The 24,516-nt window shown below is 35.7% G+C and overlaps 2 protein-coding genes across 2 annotated transcripts in view; one reads left to right on the forward strand and one right to left on the reverse strand.

The window, feature by feature from the left end:
- LOC134749553 (transient receptor potential cation channel trpm) overlaps positions 1 to 24,516 on the reverse strand; it is a 308,269-nt gene that overhangs the window by 204,900 nt on the left and 78,853 nt on the right. The window lies entirely within an intron of this gene.
- Positions 10,008 to 20,568, forward strand: LOC134749564 (carboxylic ester hydrolase-like). Its single transcript, XM_063684556.1, has 3 exons — positions 10,008 to 10,217; positions 18,218 to 19,461; positions 20,061 to 20,568. The coding sequence occupies exons 1-3, from the start codon at positions 10,056 to 10,058 to the stop codon at positions 20,320 to 20,322; spliced, it is 1,668 nt and encodes a 555-aa protein (XP_063540626.1). The 5' UTR covers positions 10,008 to 10,055; the 3' UTR covers positions 20,323 to 20,568.

A 24,516-nucleotide genomic window follows, 5' to 3' on the forward strand; every position in this document is an offset into this window, starting at 1 on the left:
ACATGTTCATGTGACCAGCTGACGGTCTTTCCACAGCGATACAATCAGCTGACGATTTTGTTTATTCACAATAGCATCTAAACTATCATCTGACGAAGTATCAAGCGGGGGGCGATTACTAATTTTTTTTATAGACTTTATTTGCTGTTATTCCTCAACCCACCAACGGAGCGGCAGCTGACGTTCACGAGGGTTCATCATACATAGCCGTTAACCCACTAAACGAGTTTTCGCCCGTGAGGCGATTGGTCATGGAAATCTGTTCCTGGCCCGCGGTCTATAAATCCGCCGCCTTTTCTACTATGCCAAACTATTTATATTTGCCATGAGAAACACGTAACCTTTCTATGTCTGCCTCCTTATATCCTCCTTGCTATGGTTGCTATGCTTGCCTCCTTAATTGTAATATCCTTAACAAACGAGTCGCTTCAAGGGAAGCGGTCATCGTCGCCCATGGACATAAGCAACATCAAAGAAGCTACTAATGTGCTGCTGGCTAAAGGTCAACCCTGGCCTGCTAAAGAAGGCTGGCTAAAGGGGTTTTAAAAGCCCTAAATACTTGCATATTGAAAAACCCCATGTCATAGCTGCGCCATGGAAACATCTCAGGAATCAGCGGGCTTAGCACGGTAGCATTTTTATCGCCTGTCACCATGCCCTTTACGTTATAACAAGTATGTAAGTGCAAGAGTGACAGGCATAGTGACAGGTGATAAAAATGCAACCATGCTGACACCGCAGGTCTGTTTAGGTAAACTAGATAGCTATGGGTTCTACTGCTTAGCTTATTTTTTTGTGTAGACATTTTGGCTGGCTGCAGGACATTCATTTTTCGATTGGAAATTAGCTATTCAACAGGAAACTTCACAGTCCAGACGAAAATGTGTTTTTCAAAATGCATACTCAGAAATTGTATATTTCTCCGAATATATCCACAATCTACCACGACCATTGTTATATGTTTCTGCTCTCACGAGAACAGACTACGAGTATGTATGTCGTGTTTTCGGTGCCAACGGATGTTTCAGTTACAATTCAATAATTAAAAAACAGTTCATCATAATTATGTTTTATATGAATGTCAATATTTATCGAAATGTTTATAAGCGAAAGGAAGCAAAGTTTTTATATTTAACTTTGAACACACTAATTCTACGCCCGACTTCACTAATAAAGGCAATAGCATCCGACCCCCAGCACCCAGCAGTCTCAAACGCAAGGGGTACAAAATAATAATTACCGCCCAAAAGGGCTAAGATGGCCGGCTCTTTATCATTTGTCACCATGCCTGTCACGTTCTAACAAATATGTAAGTGCGAAAGTGACGTATGCCATGACAGGTTATAAAAACGCGACCATGATACCGCCGTCAGGGCCGCATATTTATCCCTCTTTAACCAAACATACACACATCCTACAAACATCATCGCATCAGCAACATTTAAAGCTCTAACCTAACTATCCTTATCCAAATTAAAAGCACAGAATAAGTAATAGTACTACCGTACAGAAAGGACACTTCCTACTAACCCAAAGTTTGACAGCGATTTAGGGTCGTGCTGTCCCTTTCCTTTCTAATGTATGGCACTTAACTATCCCTTTCGGCTATTTAGGGTTGTCAAAATTCAAGTCATTATCTTATCTATGGTCGTGCATGCAAAGGGACGTCATGTTGTGCCAACCTGCCAACCCTAATAATTGCTCGGAGCAATGCTGAGCCGAACGGAGCGCGGAGCTAAGTTTACCCGAGGATGAGTGTACCCCCACTGCTCAAAGTTTAAGCCGACGAAACGGAGAACGCACATTGTTTATGATCCATTCAAAGCTCATCATAACCTCATTAGGCGTTTATGATTCAGAAGGAATTGCTATTTAATAGGCTCGACCATTTCGTCGTCGTTGTTTGTTAATTAATTGTCTCGTTAATGGATTAAATATTTACACGGCCAGGCGCAAATTTCGTCAGTCATCGCCTCCCGGGCGAAAACTCGTATTAGCGGTTAACGGCTATGTATGATGAACCCTCGTGAACGTCAGCTGCCGCTACGTTGGTGGGTTGAGGAATGAGGTACACCGGCATGAAATAAGATCTTTTTCGAGCGAGTGTGATGAAAACGCCTTTTTACACTGTAACAGGTGTAGTGTAGTATAAACAGTGTACTTATTTAATCACGTTTCATATTTATCTAATCGGCCAGTCAGTTCACTACTTTTTCCCCGAACAATCACCACTTAGTCAACATAACCTCATTGATACCATTTCTACCTGGGCGCAACGACAGGTGTTCTCAAACTTTCGTTTCTGCTACTTTTAAACTTTAATTTCACCTTCCCATACAAACGGAGTTTCGTTCTCAATTTAAAACTACGTGTTGGATTGTAATGAAACTTTGCACATACAATGACATGAGGTATATCTAGGTCTGAAATTAGTTTATATAGCTCCAGTTTATAAAATAAACGAAATAGAGTAACAAATTTGTATGAAAAACTTAAATTCGCTGTATTTTATTAACTATGGTATCTGAAGCTAAATAAACTAATTACAGACATAGATATACCTTGTCCTAATATAAGTACAAAATTTCAGAGCAAACTAGCTAGTCGTTTTAAAATGAGAGCGTTACTACGTTTGTATGGAGAACACATGTTCAAATTTGTTTCATACATATTAAAACATAAGCTAGTCGTATTCAACTTGAAGACATATAAATCACAGTTCAAAGCATGGTGTTGACAAATACAAAATAGTACATTTCGATGCTAGTGCGGAAAGTATGTCATTACTTTCTTAAGAATGACATATCCGCACGTGTATCGAACGACGTTTTTTAATACAGTTGCGAAAAAATAAGAAAAGCAACAAGTAAGGAATGGAATTAGAAACTTTTATATTATTAATTCTGTGACACTGACATCATTGACATTGACATTATGAAGAGGTGTTTTTCTAGCTTTTATTCGACTAGAATAGATTTAGTTATTATTATTGAACCCACTTCAATGAAAGTTTTTTTTTTCAAATGCATGTTCTATAAGACAGAAACAATTGTAAATATTCAAACATTGTACTATTATTACCTAAATATCGTTATTTACGATTATTTGTGTATCGTATATTTATAAAAACAATATCGAATGTTGCCTTTGGAAACTTAAAACATTCTTGCAGTAAGAATATACGCCTCTTCTTTGACAGGCGTTCCGTTCCATTCAGACAACTTATTAATAACGGTTTTTCAACATTAAAAAATAAACGTGTTATAATACTTATAATGATGAAGAGGTAAGTAATAAAATATGAAATATGCATATTTTTCGTATTCTTACATTAACAGTAGGTTTTTATGTTGATTACGACATTTAAAAGAAACTAATATTAACACTCATCAATCATGAATTGGAATCAGTCATGAATTGGAACAAGTTAAAATTAAAAAAAATTGGAAAAGTCAAAAGCACTAGTTCGCGAAAACCAACTTTCCGCACGCTAAACAGCCACGAAAAGTAGCACTTTTTGAGCAACTGTATTAAAAAAGCATTACCGTCCTTAAGTTTGGGGACCGCTGATTAACAACGCTTGATAGACCTGTACCAATAACTTCTGAGGTTATAAGAATATTAATGTTGCTTATTTTTTATATATAGTTTCCAGACCATATACTAAACCTAAAAATAATATTTTGTGTCATCCTAGGTATTTGCTTAGGTAGAAATTTAGGTATTTCTTTTTTCAATCAGCATTCTGTAAAAAAAATATTAGAGACGAAATTCTTTGTTTCCCTGTAAAGGCAAAGTGGCTTCCGACGTACACACGCATTTTGTGTCATTTTCATCCACGGGTATAATGGCATTTAATAAATACCTAATATTGATCCTAAAACGCCTAAAAAAATATTAGAGTCGGTAAGTGAAGTGTTGTACTTTACAGAACATTGTTATATGTTATTCAAACAAATCTGTGTCAAATTCATCCACCGCTTTTATTTAAAAAAATTTTTTTTCTAATTAACACCCTGTATCTGCCACAAAAAAAAATTCATATTATTAAGTTTACGTCTACAATATTATAATACCACATTGAGACATCATTCATAATTTGGGTCATTTTGATCCACGGTTTTTTTTACTATCTGGCAAAATAAAACTCAATTGAGCAAGAAGGGCGTGCGCGGGGAAGGGTACCTACGCGGGTGGGGTGCTTATTATACTTGCCGCAATATCAGCTGGCGACTGAGATCTTAATACTATCTCCTTTACCCTTGTTAAGACCAACCAAGAGTGAAAGAGATGGCATTATGAGCTGTCTCGCCACTTAGTTTTGCGATACAGTGTATTTATTTCATTCGGAGGCATAATTACATTGTCTTATCAATCTTACCGTAGTAGGTATATAAATATAATTAAAAATAAACTGTAGGCTGCACTCCTCATACTGACCAACATTTGTGACGTTCCTAATCAAAAGGTACCACTTTCTCTGACAGGTTATTTGTATAAAGATATAATCAAATTTCGTCTTTATGGTAAACGACAAAGTGGTACCTACCTTTTGATTGAGAATGTCACATCAGCGACTTAAAAAATACTTTTGTTTCGATTTTTAGTAGACTTTTTAAGTTTATTTTAAGACGAAATTTATTATGATTTTTGTTATGTTTAAGCGTGACAAGCAACATTAATTACAATGATGATGATGTTCATTAAATACAATATTTTTTCATACTATACTGAACTGTCACCCTATACATGAGAATGAACAGCGCCCTCTTGACAATGATCATAGTATATTACTGGTCAGGCTTTAATATGTGTCATAATTTAGTAGTCCCCTTTGTGGATTCTAAGTTTCCGAGTTACAGCAGTTTAGTGAAAGCGTTTTTTTTTTAAATATAAATTAAGGGTTGAATAAAGAGGAAAGAAAATTTGATTATTTTTGCGCTACGACGCACGGTTTAGGAGATACAGCCCTATAAAGTTTTTTTATTGTTTTTTTTCTTTTTTACATTGTGTTTTTTGTATATTACTTTAGGGTTTTATAAAGGGGAACGAAAATTTAATTATTTTTGCGCTACGACGCATGGTTTAGGAGATCAAGCCCTATAAAAAAATTCTCTTTTTTTTTGCGTTTTTTTTGTATAAATTAATGGTTATATAAAGGGGACCGAAAAGTTGATTATTTTTGCGCTACGACGCACGGTTTAGGAGATACAGCCCTATATAGATTTTTTCTTTTTCTTTTTTACGTTTTTAAATCTTAATTAAGGGCTTCTTAAGGGGAACGAAAATTTGATTATTTATGCGCTACGATGCACGGTTTAGGAGATACAGCCCTATAAAGTTTTTTTGTTATTATTTTTTTCTTTTTTTTTCTTGTGTTTTTGTATATTATTTTGGGGCTTCATAAAGGGGAACGAAAATTTTATTATTTTTGCGCTACGACGCATGGTTTAGGAGATACAGCCCTATACAGATTTTTTTTTTAAATTTTGCGTTTTTTTAAATATAAATTATGGGTTGCATAAAGGGGAACGAAAATTTTATTGTTTTTGCGGTACCACGCACGGTTTAGGAGATACAGCTCTATAAAGTTTTTTTTCCTGTTTTTTTTTTTGTTTTTTTTTAAGTATTAATTACGGGTTTCTTAAAGGGGTTTTTTATTTATTTTTGCGCTACGACGCATGGTTTAAGAGATACAGGCCTATAATGTTTTTTTTTTTTTAAATTTTGCGTTTTTTTTTTTAATTTAAATTATGGGTTGCATAAAGGGGAACGAAAATTTTATTATTTTTGCGCTACGACGCATGGTTTAGGAGATACAGCCCTATAAAGTTTTTTTTTTTTTTAATTTTGCGTTTTTTTTAATATAAATTATGGGTTGCATAAAGGGGAAAGAAAATTTTATTGTTTTTGCGGTACCACGCACGGTTTAGGAGATACAGCTCTATAAAGTTTTTTTTCCTGGTTTTTTTTTTTGTTTTTTTTAAGTATTAATTACGGGTTTCTTAAAGGGGTTTTTTATTTATTTTTGCGCTACGACGCATGGTTTAAGAGATACAGGCCTATAATGTTTTTTTTTTAAATTTTGCGTTTTTTTTAAATATAAATTATGGGTTGCATAAAGGGGGACGAAAATTTTATTATTTTTGCGCTACGACGCATGGTTTAGGAGATACAGCCCTATAAAGATTTTTTTTTTAAATTTTGCGTTTTTTTTTAAATATAAATTATGGGTTGCATAAAGGAGAAAGAAAATTTTATTGTTTTTGCGGTACCACGCACGGTTTAGGAGATACAGCTCTATAAAGTTTTTTTTTCCTGGTTTTTTTTTGTTTTTTTTTTAAGTATTAATTACGGGTTTCTTAAAGGGGTTTTTTTTAATTATTTTTGCGCTACGACGCATGGTTTAAGAGATACAGCCCTATAATGATTTTTTTTTTAAATTTTGCGTTTTTTTTAAATATAAATTATGGGTTGCATAAAGGGGAACGAAAATTTTATTATTTTTGCGCTACGACGCATGGTTTAGGAGATACAGCACTATAAAGATTTTTTTTTTAATTTTGCGGTTTTTTTTAAATATAAATTATGGGTTGCATAAAGGAGAACGAAAATTTTATTGTTTTTGCGGTACCACGCACGGTTTAGGAGATACAGCTCTATAAAGTTTTTTCCTGGTTTTTTTTTTAAGTATTAATTACGGGTTTCTTAAAGGGTTTTTTTTTATTATTTTTGCGCTACGACGCATGGTTTAAGAGATACAGCCCTATAATGATTTTTTTTTTTAAATTTTGCGTTTTTTTTTAAATATAAATTATGGGTTGCATAAAGGAGAACGAAAATTTTATTGTTTTTGCGGTACCACGCACGGTTTAGGAGATACAGCTCTATAAAGTTTTTTTTCCTGGTTTTTTTTTGTTTTTTTTTTAAGTATTAATTACGTGTTTCTTAAAGGGGTTTTTTTTATTATTTTTGCGCTACGACGCATGGTTTAAGAGATACAGCCCTATAATGATTTTTTTTTTAAATTTTGCGTTTTTTTTTAAATATAAATTATGGGTTGCATAAAGGAGAACGAAAATTTTATTGTTTTTGCGGTACCACGCACGGTTTAGGAGATACAGCTCTATAAAGTTTTTTTTTCCTGGTTTTTTTTTGTTTTTTTTTTTAAGTATTAATTACGGGTTTCTTAAAGGGGTTTTTTTAATTATTTTTGCGCTACGACGCATGGTTTAAGAGATACAGCCCTATAATGATTTTTTTTTTTAATTTTGCGTTTTTTTTAAATATAAATTATGGGTTGCATAAAGGGGAACGAAAATTTTATTATTTTTGCGCTACGACGCATGGTTTAGGAGATACAGCACTATAAAGATTTTTTTTTTAAATTTTGCGTTTTTTTTTAAATATAAATTATGGGTTGCATAAAGGAGAACGAAAATTTTATTGTTTTTGCGGTACCACGCGCGGTTTAGGAGATACAGCTCTATAAAGTTTTTTTCCTGGTTTTTTTTTTAAGTATTAATTACGGGTTTCTTAAAGGGTTTTTTTTTATTATTTTTGCGCTACGACGCATGGTTTAAGAGATACAGCCCTATAATGATTTTTTTTTTAAATTTTGCGTTTTTTTTTAAATATAAATTATGGGTTGCATAAAGGGGAACGAAACTTGTATTATTTTTGCGCCACCACGCACGGTTTAGGAGATATTATATCTATATATATAGCTATAATAGCTCTATAAAGTTTTTTCCTGTTTTTTTTTTAAGTTTTAATTAAGGGTTTCTTAAGGGGAACGAAAATTTGATTATTTTTGTGCTACGATGCACGGTTTAGGAGATGCAGCCCTATAAAGATTTTTTGTTGTTTTTTTTTTCATTGTGTTTTTTGTATATTACTTTGGGGTGCCGTATAGGGGAACGAAAATTTTGTTATTTTTGCGCTACCACGCACGGTTTAGGAGATATAGCTCTATAAAGATTTTTTCCTGTTTTTTTTTTTTTTTTTTAAAGTATTAATTAAGGGTTTCTTAAAGGGGAACGAAAAATTGATTATTTTTGCGCTACGATGCACGATTTAGGAGATGTAGCCCTATAAAGATTTTTTTTTGTTTTTTTTTTCATTGTGTTTTTTGTATATTAGTTTGGGGTTCCATAAAGGGGAACGAAAATTTGATTATTTTTGCGCTACGACGGTTTAGGAGATACAGCCCTATAAAGTTTTTTTTTTGTTTTTTTTTGTTGCGTTTTTTTTTAAATATAAATTAATGGTTACATAAACGGGACCGAAACGTTTATTTTTGCGCTACGACGCACGGTTTAGGAGATACAGCCCTATAAAGATTTTTTCCTCTTTTTTTCTTTTTTGCGTTTTTAAATCTTAATTAGGGGCTTCTTAAAGGGGAGCGAAAATTTGATTATTTTTGCGCTACGATGCACGATTTAGGAGATACAGCTAATACAGCCCTATAAAGATTTTGTTTCTTTTTTTTCATTGTATTTTTCATGTATTACTTTTGGGTTACATAAAGGGGAACGAAAATTTTATTATTTATGCGCTACGACGCATGGTTTAGGAGATACAGTCCTATATTTTTTTTACAATGCATGTGCTCGAAAAGTGCGTTTCCTACGGAGCCATATCGTGCGGAAAGTACTGCTTTTCCGCACTAGTGCTTTTTGTTTTCTTTTTTTTTTACAGTACATATGGTGCTACTTTCTCGCACTAGTGCGGAAAAGAGCACTTACCGTGCATATGTCGAAAGTTTAAAGGGCCATATGTACTGTAAAACGTACGATACACGTGCGAATAGGTAATTCGCAACTCGTGTCGATTTAAAACACTCCTTTTAATAATTAAACTTATTTGCCATGATCTGGTTTTTTATTTACTCGCACAATGCATAGTAAAACATTGTATGATACACGTGCGTAAAGATGATTTCCGCACTTGTTGCATAAATAGCATTTTTTTTTATCAAAGAATGAAAGAAAGTCGCGGTATTAATAACCAAATTTTACTTTAGTGGTACCTTTTCCCTATCACTGTCACAAATGTATGTGGCGTTCACGTAAACGCGATATTTTTAAGATTTGCCTGCGCAATGTTGCCAGCTCGCTCGCAAATCAAACATGTACTTACAGTTCTTTTGCATAATGGTGACATTGTACAATATCTATAAGTTTTAAATAGGTAAAAGATAATTCGACGCATTCTTTGCTTGCTTGTTGCTTGTTGTTGTGTTGTTTGCGTAACTTCTTTGAATAAGTTGCGTTAATTTGGCGCACAGGCGAAGTAAACATGCGTTGCGTACGGCAAGGTCATGCCGCGGCCCCACCCTGCACGGCCTCCGTTGCCCATTCAGACCGCCCGCTAGCTTCGTTTGAACGCAAATAATATTTTTGTAATATTTGTTTATGCAGTGGATGCAAGTGACACAAATTCATACATCTTATTTATCCCGCATTTCAAATTAATAAGATGTAAACTCTAATATCTTTAATATTCTTTTGTAACGGTGACAGCCTGTTACAACAAAATCATCAAATATCTTATGAAGCTATGCCTTAATAAGACACAAAATTATTTAATGGACCTATTTAAACGATTAAATTCGACCTAAGTAAATTTTTTTAACTCTAATTTTTTTTTGTGTCATTTAGAATATTATGACATAGTATCAGATTGCAGTGGACGTAATTGACACAAACTATGTTTTCACACTAAAAACACTATCCTAAATGCAACACAGTTACATGTTTTCTCTCGAATATTTTTTTCTCCAAAATAATTCAAAATAAAAAATTATTACCACAAAATAACAAATTACTAGAAAAGCAAATTATATATATGACACAAAACAAAATGTAAGATTTACATCTTAACAAAGTATTCATAAGCGAAAACAGAATTGTCTTTAATATTTTTATAACCTAGGGGTCAAAATATAGCCAGCGGTACAGGTCTATGATAAACTCACACGCAGCCGGTATGGTATCTCCAAGCGGCGTTTTATACATTCGATCGGCGACCGCCGCGCCGCGCTTACGTCCGCCATGTTTTATTTAATAGTGTTGTTATTTTCAAGTGCGTACGCGCAGACCATAGTGAATACTACGCAGGGTGAGGTGCAAGGTGCACAGGCGAATGATGGAAACTACTTAGTGTTCTATGGAGTACATTATGCCGGTTCGACGTCGGGGGCTAATCGGTTCAAGGTGAGGTTATGTAATGCAATTGCATGTTTGTTTACAATGTAGAATAAAGTGATTTTTTTTATACCACGTCGGTGGCAATCAAGCATACGGCCCGCCTGATGGTAAGCAGTTACCGTAGCCTATGGACGCCTGCATCACCGGAGATATTACACGCGCGTTGCCGACCCTTTAAAAACCTGTAGACTCCTTTTTTGAAGAACCCCATACTGTAGCCCCTCGGGAAAACCTCAGCTGGGAGCTCATTCCACAGCCGAAGCGTACGCGGATATTAAAGATAATCAAAGGAATAAAATTATTGCTGCACGGATATGAAAAAACAGATAACTATTTCAACGAGTTTCGCGTCGGCCCTTCTCAGAACAGACAATATGTTTCAATAGTGAATGTTTTTATGGCATCCGCAGTCCGCAGGTGCATTTCCATAATGTCCTCGTAAAAATAAAAAGATCTTGAGAAAAACTTAACATTTCACAACATTAACATTTTCCTTATTTTTCATGTCGATTTCCGGCTGCAAATTTATTTATATAACTATGAAACATATAGGTACCTATATGTAACCTACCTATTTACTACTCGACACTATTAGTGCACACTGTAGTTAGTTACGTAGTTGTACAAATGTACAGTCAAGTGTAAAAATATGGGTGCACACATCCTACTCAAAAATATGTCCCATAGCTCTTATGTCAACGAATTAAGAACTATGGAACATTAGACTTATATTGACCGGGATATAGACCGTGATTACCTCGTGATTACTGCGTCGAAATATCGGGAACTCATAAATAATACAAAAGGTAATCACGGTCTATATCCCGGTCAATATAAGTCTAGTGAAGTGAAACTAACCGTGATTCATTCAAAACTATGGAACATATTTTTGAGTAAGTTTATGCACCCATATTTTTACACTTGACTATACAATGAAACTTATTTATCTAAATAGATGTAGGTAAAATAATATTTCAATCCTAATCTTAAAAATCAATTATGTATAATTAACCCTAAAATAAAGAAAAGTGCTCATCATAGATAGATCATCCTTAATTACATCAATACTATTACTTATTCTGTGATTACAGTGAGTACATAACTTTGTCTGCATGGGAATTTGGGATGATAATGATGATTGGTAAAAACTATATATTCTTCCTCATACCCAATTATATTTTACTCATATTTTAATCATCTAAAGCGGTTTAAGCGTGAAGTGGTAACAGACACACAGACAGATTTACTGTCGCTTTTATAATCAGTTAATCACGTAGACGAAGTCACGGGCAGAAGTAGTAAATAAACCTTAAGTTATAGGAAACCATAAACCAATCCTGTCACGCGCATTCTAATCAAGTATATATCTGGTGATAAACAATAATGCAAACATGCACAAGTGTTTATTGCTGACTCGTTGTATCATATATCTTATGTTACTATAATGAGTGTTGTGTCTCGTTCCGATTGCTGACGTGTGAATGAGTGCGTAAATAAAATGCTAGATACCTCATGGAACACCTAGGCACGGCACAATACATATAAACATCATGCACATACGAGTATCCATAGTCCATACTAATATTATAAATGCGAAAGTGTATGTCTGTCTGTTACCTCTTCACGCTAAAACCGCTGAACCGATTTAGTTGAAATTTGGTATAGAGATAGTTTGAGTCCCGGGAAGGATATAGGGTAGTTTTTATCCCAGAAATCATCCTTTAAGGGGGTGAAAAGGGGGGCGGCGGAAGTCTGTATGTGGAATCGATAAAAAGCAGATTGGGTAAAAAATAGGTAAGCTACGCAAATTACTAACTCCACGCAGACGAAGTCGCGGGCAGGAGCTAGTAAACAATAAACGTTAACCAAATGTATCCGAGCATATTTCTAAAGTAACAAAGGTGTGTTAACATATGTACATTTATAAATAAGTACTTAGTCACTTTGGATGTCATTATCTATTCGATGGTTAATGTACTCATAGTGTAAATTTCATTCGATAGCGCGACGTGACGTGGACGTGACGTACTAGTACCTAGTACCTACGCGTTAGCGTTAAGGCCGTTCCATCGGTTTGCCGCTGTCACGGTCATATTTCGCAAGAAAGAACGGGAAAGATCATGCTCGCCAAGTGTCAATTTTGATCTAATTTGTCAATTTTTATTTATTTTAAAAACGTTACCTTACAATATCGAAATTCGAAAGCTATGAAATTACTATTTATGTTAAGATTGTTTTTTCTTCTTTTTTTGTTTATAGTATCACATAATAAATAACCGAGTAAAGTTGGATTAAAAGTCCGAGTTAGAGGTTACTTTGGGAATTAATTGTATCGAGCGAAGTGTCATAATTCGTGTATCGGAAGCTATGTTATAGTCAAGATAATATAGTCAAGAACTACACATATTTTTTCCACGTCTACGAGAATCAACGCCTCTTAGAAAAACATGATCATATAAGGAGATTTTTCGCCTTCTGGCTCAGGGAACCGCCTTAAGTGTCATTTTGTATGAGATTTTGAGTTTCCAAAACGTCCCGCTTGGCGCGCTGTTCAAAATCCCATACAGAAATAGACATAATATAACACAATCGCGAACGCTTGTCACGCTATCGAATAAAATTTACACTAGGTGCTCTGTACTGTACCAATCAAACTTTGCTCAAAAAAACGTTGGGTAGTAGTAGGAGTTGTACGTTGCCGACTTATTGAGTTGCATGATTATACTATTTTAAATAAGTACCTAGTACTGTTAGCGGGGTTCTGAACGCGCCCTAACTGACAGCGCGGCTGTCATTGAGGCGAGCTGTCAAGATGGCTTCCCGCCAACAACGAGTAGCATCGGTCTCGGCATTGTTGTATACCCAGTATCAAAAATAAATCGTTTACTCAAGACCTAGTGCGTTTTGCTGTTATTAATACTTACACCATGCCTTTGTATAAGGGTCACCCCGCACTAGCGTATTTTAAGCGTCGGCGTATAATCAGCGCTATGGAAAATGGCGTCGCTGCGCATTTGCGCCAAACAGCAGCCATAGAGTTGACTAGAGGCTAGAGGCCGACGCTAGGGAGACGCTAGTGTGGGTTGGCTAGTAGTGTAAACACAACTTTGTATTCGTCATGCTTTAAACATGCTATATATCTATTATAATCTAAATCCGCATGGTGTCATTGTTTACCTTATTATCTGCTTTAAACCACAAAGTCAGTGTTTCCCAATTTTTTACGACGATGATGCGGCCCCTTTGGCACAAAAAATGGATTCTCCTTCTCCACTATTTGTAAGCTACCTACTTAATACATATTGTTTACTATGCATTTGCGAGTCCATCTTCTAAAGACTCCCAGTGGTCGCGACCTACAGGTTGAAAACTGCTTATAAGTTAACCAGACGCTCTGCGAGCTATAGCCAGAGCTAACCACCAGTGCTCCGCAATTATGAGAATTGTCTAAAAAAACCGGCCTAGTACCATTACGCAAAAAAAAGGCAAAAAAAACGCTTGTTGTATGGTAATATTTATTTTATTCTGTTTTTATAGCGGCAACAGAAATACATCATCTGTGAAAGTTTCAACTGTCTAACTATCACGGTTCATGAGATACAGCCTGGTGACAGACGGACAGACAAACGGACGGACGGACAGCGGAGTCTTAGCAATAGGGTCCCGTTTTTATCCTTGGGTACGGAACTCTAAAGACTGAATCTACATAAGAATTCAATTATCGAGACTGCTCACCAAACTTCACTAGAAACGATTGAGAAATGCGATCTGTAGAGGAGAACAGCTGTCCCGTTGGACATCCGTAAGGGCCACCCCACACTAGCGTCTTTTGAGCGCCGGCGTCTAGTCAGCGCTATGAAAAATGGCGTCGCTGCGCAGTTGCGTCAACGTTGCGTCGAGCAGCAGCCATAGAGTTGGTTAGACGCAGACGTTCGGGAGACGCTAGAGTGGTGGCTCTAAGCATTTTTGCCCAAGCTTAATAAAATATAAAATAAGTCTATTGCGGTTGCGTCCTATGACATAATTTTCTATATATTACACACGCCTGGGTGTAGCTTATAATGTTTTATTATCTTTACATTTGCTAACACAGGCGTGGGCATACAGTTACGTCCCATCTTAAAATATTTACCAAATTCTTTCTTGTTATCAATTAAAAACCACTCTTAAGTATTAGTGCACAAAGTTTAAACTAGACAACGTCACGTAGATTTTATTCGTTCCGTTTTGTAGGCATTCTACTGGTAGTTGGGTTGAGTTGAGTGCGGTCATCAAATGTCAGTCTATGAAAATATTACAATTTTAGTACAAAATTGCCAGGTTTTTAAATCGACTGGGAAGCATATTCTGTTTTAAATATCGTTCCTTGAGAAACAGACCGGTCAATTCGAACAACGTGTCAACGTGACAATTACTAGAAATTAGAACAATACGAGATCTAATAGATACGTTATAGTTTAGTTCTCAACTAGTTATCTTTTGCAGTTCGATTCGAGAAACCAATTGTCATTTCACGGGGCAATTATTGTGACATTTTGGGATATCCATTAGGGTACTGAGTACCGGGAGCAAACCCTAGTATCCATTGGATGTCTAAGTATTATCTAAAGCGAATCTTAAAGAGATCGTTCAAGAGGACATTCGGTATCGAGGAAATGTCAAATTTGACATGACTTTCTTAAATATCTCGTTATCGTTTCTGTTTAATATCTAGTTGATATCTAGATCATTCATCGAATTGGCCCGAGAGTGTACATATACAAAATGATTTGTGCTTTAAAATTCATCTTTTTAAAAATGGAACAACGTCACTATTCGAATGGTAATTAATTTTGACACTATGTTTCTCAAGGAGCGATATACATATAACGGGGTCCCTTTGTTTGACATAATTATTGAGTCATAATGTAATGATTGTCATAGTATCATTAGTCATAATTCTGAAACCGTTAACTTTTCAGGATTTTCCTCGGGTTATCCTATAGATAGGTTAGGTTAGGTTTACGCGTTTCTGAGTAAAACCAAATTATGACTAATGATAATGTGACAATCATTACATTATGACTTTCAATAATTATGTCAAGCAATAAGCAATAGAGACCCGCATATAACATTTATATTATATTTGTCTCGGTACGCCACGCTCGCATTTAGTGCTGGAGGAATAAGCCGTCATATCATAGCCTATAGGTTATCATATGACGGCTGCCTAGCGTCCCACGGTCCTATAATACGGTCCTAACACTTAAAATAAAACTGTTGCTTTTGTTGTGTTTCGTTCGATTTCAAATCGAAACAAATTTTCTAAAAACATTAATTCAACTTTGCTAATTTTTCTGGTATTACTAACACTAACCCCCTTATTCGTAAAAAATTACCGGCCCGATTGAGTTATATTATGATCTATCCCTTTCTTACAAATACATAAGTAAAAATGACAGATAAAGACAATTAAAACTATAGATTGTATAGAAAGGATGCCAATCTCTTATGGCAGAATTGTTGCAAAAGTGACCGCTTTCAGCTTTAAATAATAGTTCCTTATCTCTCCGGTGGCGCTAGTTAGGCTCTGGGACATGAGTATAACATGAACCAACAAATAACCCGACCAAATTACGTAGGTTGTTTTTGGTAGTATTTCGGTGTATGGTGGCGCCGCCTAATTACTGTTTTTTGATAGACACTTTTCATACATAGAGATTTGGCTCCTTTATATAGTCTCCATGATTAAAACGATTCATAGCTAATTCAGGACAGTATCGCGTTTATGAATAACGCCATAAGTCTTTATTTAGTAAGCACATTTAACACAGTAAAGTTCTAAACACCTCGACCTTTTAAAAGTTTCATTCGTCTAAAAAGTTATAACAACATGTCAACGTGTTTCATATACTTAATGCAAAGGTTACGCAAATTACGTATATCACAGAAGTTTTATCCAAGTTAGGTATAATATATATATATGTATTACTTATGTATATCCAAAAGTTGAAGATTCAGCGTCAACTTCGCATACTTAATAAAAGATCTGTGTTATTTGTCTCGTTAATTTACTAAAGATATAAATTGTCCACTTTAAAAAAAAAACATCTTAACCACTGGTCAAACAAAATTGTCAGTAAATAATAACAAAAAAAACTATACTCATCCTTTTCTTTTGGGTGCTAGTACTAGTTTAAGACAAAGATAGTATGATTCTCTCTGTCTATGTTTGAAATGAGACAGTCCTTTGATAAACTATTGATGGTTGGCAGTCCACAAATGTACGTCCACAGATTCGTCCACAGTCCACAAATATTATATATTATACCTACCCATTCATATTATTACGAGAAAGGTAAACCAAAAGTACAAAACCATCAAAAGCATTGTTGAGAATGGATCCATTAAAGTACAAAGCACTGGAACCCGCATCCTTTTCCGTCTCACAAAACTGTGCAAGAGCGAGCGAGACAGCCATTTTACGCTTCGCGTATCCACTTCAATAGCCTTTTTTGCGATCTCGGCTTACAATTAGGTACCCCAACAAGCCTATATTTCTATACAAAAGGAAAAAGAAAGTTACCATCTGCGCCCTATAAAACTCGTTTTTATTATGAACAGGCTAAGATTCAAATTAGAATCCTTCGTTTTTTGGTCATGATGCGTTTTTGCTTGGAAAGGTCGTTCTTTCACACATTTTGCGTTGTTTAAAAAAAGAGCGATTTTTATATCAATTTACCTACCTGGCTGGGTCGCATGTCGCATCCGATCTACAATATTGTTGTTTACGGTAAACTATAATACGAGTACTATAGAGTTAGACCAAGAAAAGTCTTCTGCGATTTTGATAGCACACGCAGTGCAAGTGTTGTTTATACGTCATAATTTCATAGACGTTTGACGTTTAAATTAACACTTACACTGCGTATGTGTAAAATTGTTGGAGACTTTTCTTGGTCTAACTACCTCTAACCTATTGTCATTTGTCAGCTCCTCACCAATGTTCCAATCTTTCAATCCAACCTTCAAGTTAACCTAAGTCCCGATGTACTTTTATAACGACAAATTCGAATCGAATTTTGAACTATAATTGAATAAAAGAAGGTTCCAAATTCAGACAAAATCGAATCGAATTTTAAACTATAATTGAATAAAAAAGGTTCCAAATTCAAATTGTAAAAATGACTGGGATTTAGTAGGTTAGCAGTTGTGCTTCTTCAAATATTATGCTGGAGGTAACGCTCAAAATCTGTTAAGATTTTAGGTATCAAATCTTAATGAGGTACGAGTTAGCAGACCGGTACAAAATGCTTTGTAAACAAATTGACTTGATAATAATTATTCTGAACGATCAAGATGTTTACAGTGTTATTGTTAGAAGAATATAAAGTGTCTGCTGGTACTATATCTTTGAAAAGTTTGGAAAAGTTAAGTAAATAGTAATGGAATGTTTCTCTGCAATCTGTAAGAAGGAGTAAGTGCATATACTTACTCCGGATTTGGACCTTTTATCTTATCTAACTATCATTTGCTTGTTGGTACTTCTACTATCTTTAACCGTATCGATAACCGTTATATTAAGTGCAACAGGGAGTGCTATGTTTAAACGGTATTAAGAAAGTATTATGTATTTGTATGAACTGTATATGTAACAGATGCCAGCTGTGGCTATATTGGCTCATCCGACACAAATCCCATCCTATATTATGACCAATCATTATCATATAATTATTAGCCAGCATGTTAGAGGCATATATCAGCACATCAGCAGTCCACTGCTGGATATGCGCCTCTGCAGCTCCGTATATTGAATATTTCCCATCCAGTCTTTTTCAGTAAAGATTTCCTCATTATGTCTCAGTCTGGCAGGCTTTTTCACGCTAATGTTTTCTCGTGAGCACTGTCCATTCTAACTGTCTCAGGTTATGGAATCAATTAGTCAGTTCTGCGAACCACCAGACAAAATTGATGTGACCAGCCAATTAGAGAGCTTAGTCATTTAATATATATTTTCTCATTTCCAGGCACCGCCTCCACCAGCAAGATACCCTGGCGTCTTCCATGCCATCGACAGGACAGTCATATGCGCCCATCCCACCCCTCGAGGAATCGTAGGCGTAGAGGACTGTCTGGTCCTCAACATCCACACAAAGAACGTCACCACACCCAAACCAGTCATGGTCATACTACTTGGAGATGAATACTCTTCTATCGACATCAAGCAGTACTCTTACAGAAGACTCGTTGAATCTGATGTGGTTGTTGTGACTATGAATTACAGATTATCTATATTTGGATTCTTATGCTTGGGTGTGCCTGAAGCACCAGGCAATGCAGGATTAAAGGATGTCGTGCAAGGATTACAATGGATACGGGATAACATTGCAGGATTCGGCGGTAATCCGAACAATGTGCTTCTATTTGGACATGGTTCGGGAGCGGCTATGGTAGATCTGATCACACTATCTCCGTTAGCAACCAATTTAGTTCATAAAGCGATAACGCAGAGTGGTTCTGCTTTAGCACCATGGGCTATTGCTTACGAACCAATAAAATATGCCCAAGTTTTTGCAAAACAGCTCAGTTACACAGGGGAGACTCCAGGGGGACTGGCTAGCAAAATAATCACAACTGACTTATCCCTCCTGGCTCCAGCATTACAGAGCATTAGTTTCCTGAACAACTCCATTCTTTTCGCTCCATGCATTGAAAACAAAGCTCTCAACGATACTTTCCTCACTGAAGCTCCCATTGACTTATTAAGATCTGGCAACTACAGTCATATTCCTTTTATAGCCGGATACACAGATAGAGAAGGCACGATCAGAGCTGGTGAAGCGGTTCATGAGGGGTGGCTTGAAAAAATGCAAACGAATTTCACAGACTTCATCCAGGTCGATTTAGGATTCAATGCAACAGTGAACAAAACCGTTGTAGCTAACAATATAAGAACGTTCTACTGGGATAATAGAGCAGTGAATATGGAGACGATAACAGATTTCTTGAACTATCATGGAGATACGGCAGTGGTTGTGTCTGTGATAAGAGGGGCCAGAGAAAGAGCGTTGACCTCAAGAGCTGCCGTGAGACTCTTGGAGTTCACATACAGAGGCACGAGGAATTCCGATTGGATCTACCATCAGATTCCGATCGACGGAGTCTGGCACGGCGCTGTTCTGAACTACCTGTTCGACTATGACCTTAAACCGGAGGACGAGAACGCCAGGGTGTCTTTAGTCAGGCGCTTCGTGTCATTCGCTAACACCGGGTGAGCTAATAAAAGTTTAATGACCCCTTTTACAGTTTACTTAGTGGTGGAAACTAGGTTGTTGACTTCATGGTGTTTATTTTGACTTGCGTTGAAGCTAAATAAACATTTAAACTCACGAATTTAGATCTCTAATTTTGTTGGTTAAAGCTAAAACATACAAAAAGACTAACAACGTTTTTAATTAGATTACCAGTTTAACATTGTTATTAAACTTAAGCTTCTTTTATTATTATCAATTTATCATAATGATACATTGTTAATTTGGCTCACATCATTGGTGATTAAAATTTTACTGTTCGCCGCAATATTTTCTATTATGATTATAAGAAAACTATATATTTTATGTTATTTTACCTTAAATTGACCACATGCTAGATTTTAATGTCACTTTTCCTTTAAACTTGCCACAAAACTAGACAGTTTTAATCTATTTAATTGTCTTATTTAACACAAATAATAGTCAATAAAAACAGGCCGTCCAAACGTACAAAGCGTGCAATATTATTTATAGGTCAAGCAACAAAAATCAAATGCATAAAAAACTATCAAGGACAAGCTAAACATAATAGGCCTAACTTTAACCCTTCATTTTCCAGAGACCCGACCAACGATCAAGTGACCTGGCTACCAGTTACCGCTACTGTCTTTAACTACCTCTACTACGCCGGCGATTCTTCGACTGCCCTCGTTACCCTGCAAGAATCCGGACGCGTCAACCCCCACTCCGGCCGCATGAGCTTCTGGGATAACCTGTATGACTCGTATTACGTGCGTCCTCCACCAGTGTCTTCGGCAGATAAGATTGTTGGCCTCGCCTTCTTGCTAGCGTTAGCGCAATTTGTGCTTGCTTATTTATAAATGTTAAAGTAGATTTTTTAAACGTATTCGTGTCTTATTGAAAATTAGGGCCAGATACAGTAACGATGAGAACTATGAGACTTCCTATGCAATAAAATTTAGCTAACGCCACAGATTATACAATAGTTCTTACGCTTTAATGGTGACAGACGGTTTGGTGCAAAACTTATACATCGTCAATAGACTAATATAACGCGAATCGGATATTATCCTACAGTTCTTAAGTAACTACAGATGTAGTGAACAACCCTTTGCCATCGTATTTTCTCGGAAACGTTCGTATTTGTCATGCTACTTCAGCCAACCTCAGTACTTTTTGTACCGAGACTGACTGACATGACACGTTCGTGCGTTTCCGTGAAAATACAATGGTAAAGATAAAGATAATCTATTATTCAAGTAGGCATATTCACTACATAATAATAATATGTAGTGAATATGCCTACTTGAATAATATTTGAATAATTTATATTATAAATAAAGGATTCACTATTCACTACATCTGTAATAGGTCTTAATAAGATTGCCCTTTAGAATAAGGTCAGATTGGCGATTCATCGAATTGATTGCGCAAGAGCTGTTTAAATAGGTTATTTAAATTTAAGAACATTTTTTCCTCAGAAAGAGGCAGAGATAGCCGCGATTTTTGAGAACTCGTAGGTAGGGTGATCTTTATGTGTATTAATAATAACTATTGTGACGCACCCGGTGCGTCACGGGTCATAAGTGGGTTAAGCAGCGATAGCAATATGTTCAGCTATTTCTTATGGATGTAATATTATTATAGTTATATCAATTTATAATGACCTATGGTTCGAGTTCAAACGTACGCAAATTACACTATAAAACAGTGGAACTGTATAAAATATAATGAACCTAATATTAGTTTAAAAGCCGGTGAAAATATGTTTTATTACATTTTGACATGGAAGTGCCATAAAGCTAATGCAGGAATATTAACTTACTTCTAAAATATAAATTCTACAGACAAGTTTTAAGTACTATATATTTGCAATATTTATATAACTTTGGAACGTCCATTTAGAGTACGTAAGTGACCAGTTTTAATATATGTTGAATATGTCTGCGTCTCACGAAAGTATTGTTGTTAAAAAAAGCACCATTTAGTTTAGAGAATGTATTTTTTTTGTATACAAACATACTGGTTCTGTGTAAAAATTTTGTAATATTTTTTTAATTTTGTGCATCACTACCAAATTGACGTTCGCATTTTCATTATTATGCATTTATTAAATCATTAATTTTTTGACTTTATTATACCTAATGACATACTTAAGATTGTTAACTAGACATATTTACGCTCAACAAAATAGTTATTATAACACTTGTTAGTTTAATGTTAATGACTGCGAAATAACGCCATTTTTGTGATAATTCGTCCTTTTAAATTTAGCATTTGACAGACGTATGCTTCATGCATGCTGTTTTTTGTATAGGGTCATTGCGGTAGTTTTCGTCCAGCTCTAGTGTTCGTCCTCTTAACAAAATTTGAATATAAACTGTAAACCTGCATTGCTGCATAAATTGGGACTCATTGCAATCCTTAATGTCGAAATAATATATCTATCTACATGAAAATGAGATTATTTGAAGTAGCAAATTAAAAATGAAATATATTATTTGCTAATCCGTCAAGTGGACGAAAACTAGAGCATGGACTGAAACTAGCGCAATGACCCTACAATAAGCATACGTTTACATACTTTCATTTAATTAAGCATACCTTCTGCTACAAATTATCTAGTTCATAAGAATTATTTACTTTTAGTGGATTGGGATAAGATGTGCCATTTTCAACCAAAAGGGTACTTATTGTCGCTTGTCAATTAAGGCGCTATTTCCATATAGCTTCAATTAGAAATCAACCTTATCAACAAGCGACAATGTGGTACCTTTTGGCACAGATTATATAATAGTGCCTTTTGGTTGAAAACGTCACAGATGATGATTTATTTAAGTACTGGTTAGGTTTCCTTTGAGGACTTACGGTATGATTTTAAAGAGCTTACAATTTGTGACGTTCTCTTTCAAATGGTACCACTTTGTCGCTTGCCATCAGGATGCTCTGTCATTCGTATAAGTATAAAGATACATACAAGTTTCGTTTTTTTCTTAAGCAACAAAGTGGTACCTTTTTTATTGAGAACGTCACATATTATGATTGAACTCCTCTTACGATTACACGCTATGTTAAAATAACTTTGATCGTGATGCTGATGATTAATTTCTTATATGATCTACTTTTCTATTTTGTCTATTTTTCTTATGGTATTAAAAAATGTAAGAGCCACCGCACACTAGCGTCTCCCGAGCGTCGGTCTAACCAACTCTATGACTGCTGCTCGACGCAACGTTGACGCAACTGCGCAGCGACGCCATTTTCTATAGCGCTAACTAGACACTGACGCTCAAAAGACGCTATAGTGTGGGGTGGCCTAAGAGTTTCCGTCACGACCCTTTCTTAACTTCGTTCCAACCGACTGCTCCAAGACACTATTCATTGTTTGTTATACTCGTATTTGGCCGTTTTCTAAAATGGGGCATTTTCTATGAAAAGGGACCTTATTGTCGATGGCGCTTACGCCGCACAGTTAATCGTTATAATCGTCGAGCATCGTTAATAATAATGGCGTAAGCGCCATCGACAATAAGGTCCCTTTTTATAGAAAATACCACAATTAAATATTGAAAACCTGAATAATCAGATTCTTTCAAATCTGGACATTCTTGGGCTCAGTCTCAGAATAGACATCATTCTCCATCCTGCCATTATAAAAAGATGTCCCATAATGTCCATTCCATTACGTCACGTTTTAGTGTGATTTTTTTTCACTTGTATGTGCGAGACGTAGTGTAATGTACAATTTTCATACAAATTTTTGGGCCTTTTTTATCATCAGGATTGAATATGCTAGTGGTTCTGAGTTCAGAGAACCCAAAAACACCAGGATCTGTGAGAATCAGGTTTTAAATATTTGTGGTATTTTCTATAAAAGGAACCTTATTGTCGATGGCGCTTACGCCATTATAAACGATGCTCCGATATAAATACAATGCCGCGCGACGCTGTGCGGCGTAAGCGCCATCGACAATAAGGTCCCTTTTCATAGAAAATGCCCCATTTATTTAAGAAAACGCCCATTTGATATAACTGATGACAACTATACACGCCAATATTCCTAAGACATTTTCATTATTTTGTAACGAGTGTGTTTATTATTTGTTCTAATACTTCTAATGAATATAGTAATTAAGTACATGTTATTGTGTTTCTTCTTTACATGACCTTCGTCTGCGACAGTTGGTGATCTTAGTTATTTGTGCCATTCTCAATCAAAAGGGTACTTATTGTCGCTTGTCAGTAAAGCGCTATTTCCATAAGGCTTTAATTTGAAATCAACCTTATCGACAAGCGACAATGTGGTACCTTTTGGTTGAAAACGTCACATTTAGCTAAGTGTACAGTTAGCAGCAGAAGTTGCTAATCGGGCGAGGTGTTCAAAATGATCTTGACGCGACTTTATTGTTGAGAGAATATAGAGTGTGTCAAGATAATTTTGAACACTTCACCCGCTTAGCAACTTCTGCTACTGACTGTACATAACTAGATAAAACGAGAAAACAACAAACTATACAATATGGAGTTACAATTATAAAAGTACTTTATAGCTTCTGCCCGCAAATGATGATGACTAATAAAACCGGCCAAATGCGAGTCGGACTCGCGCACGAAGGGTTCCGTACCATTACGCAAAAAACGGCAAAAAAATCACGTTTATTGTATGGGAGCCCCACTTAAATATTAATATTATTCTGTTTTTAGTATTTGTTTGTTATAGCGGCAACAGAAATACATCATCTGTGAAAATTTCAACTGTCTAGCTATCGCGGTCCATGAGATACAGCCTGGTGACAGACAGACTGTAGTAGGGTCTCGTTTTTACCCTATGGGTACGGAACCCTAAAAACTATCCTAAATTCGTCGCTGCGCTTGTAAACTCCGACATGTGCTCGATTTTTGAAAACTGAAATGAAACCCTGAATACTACGATACTTAGGTATATGGTTTTCTTTTCTCAAAATCAGGGACCGGACAACCCTTTCCGCGATAAAAAATCTTTCAATGGGCGACACTTAAACACGGCTAACACATTGAAAGACTTTCCCTTTTGA

Source organism: Cydia strobilella, chromosome 18 (assembly GCF_947568885.1).
Source record: "Cydia strobilella chromosome 18, ilCydStro3.1, whole genome shotgun sequence".
Classification (NCBI taxonomy): domain Eukaryota; kingdom Metazoa; phylum Arthropoda; class Insecta; order Lepidoptera; family Tortricidae; genus Cydia; species Cydia strobilella.

Bases quoted from the DNA above. Each gene is read 5' to 3' on its own strand.
- LOC134749564 (XM_063684556.1), top strand. From the start codon at position 10,056: ATGTTTTATTTAATAGTGTTGTTATTTTCAAGTGCGTACGCGCAGACC. The intron at 10,218-18,217 runs GTGAGGTTATGT...TCTCATTTCCAG, and splicing joins CGGGGGCTAATCGGTTCAAG to GCACCGCCTCCACCAGCAAG. The intron at 19,462-20,060 runs GTGAGCTAATAA...TTCATTTTCCAG, and splicing joins GTGTCATTCGCTAACACCGG to AGACCCGACCAACGATCAAG.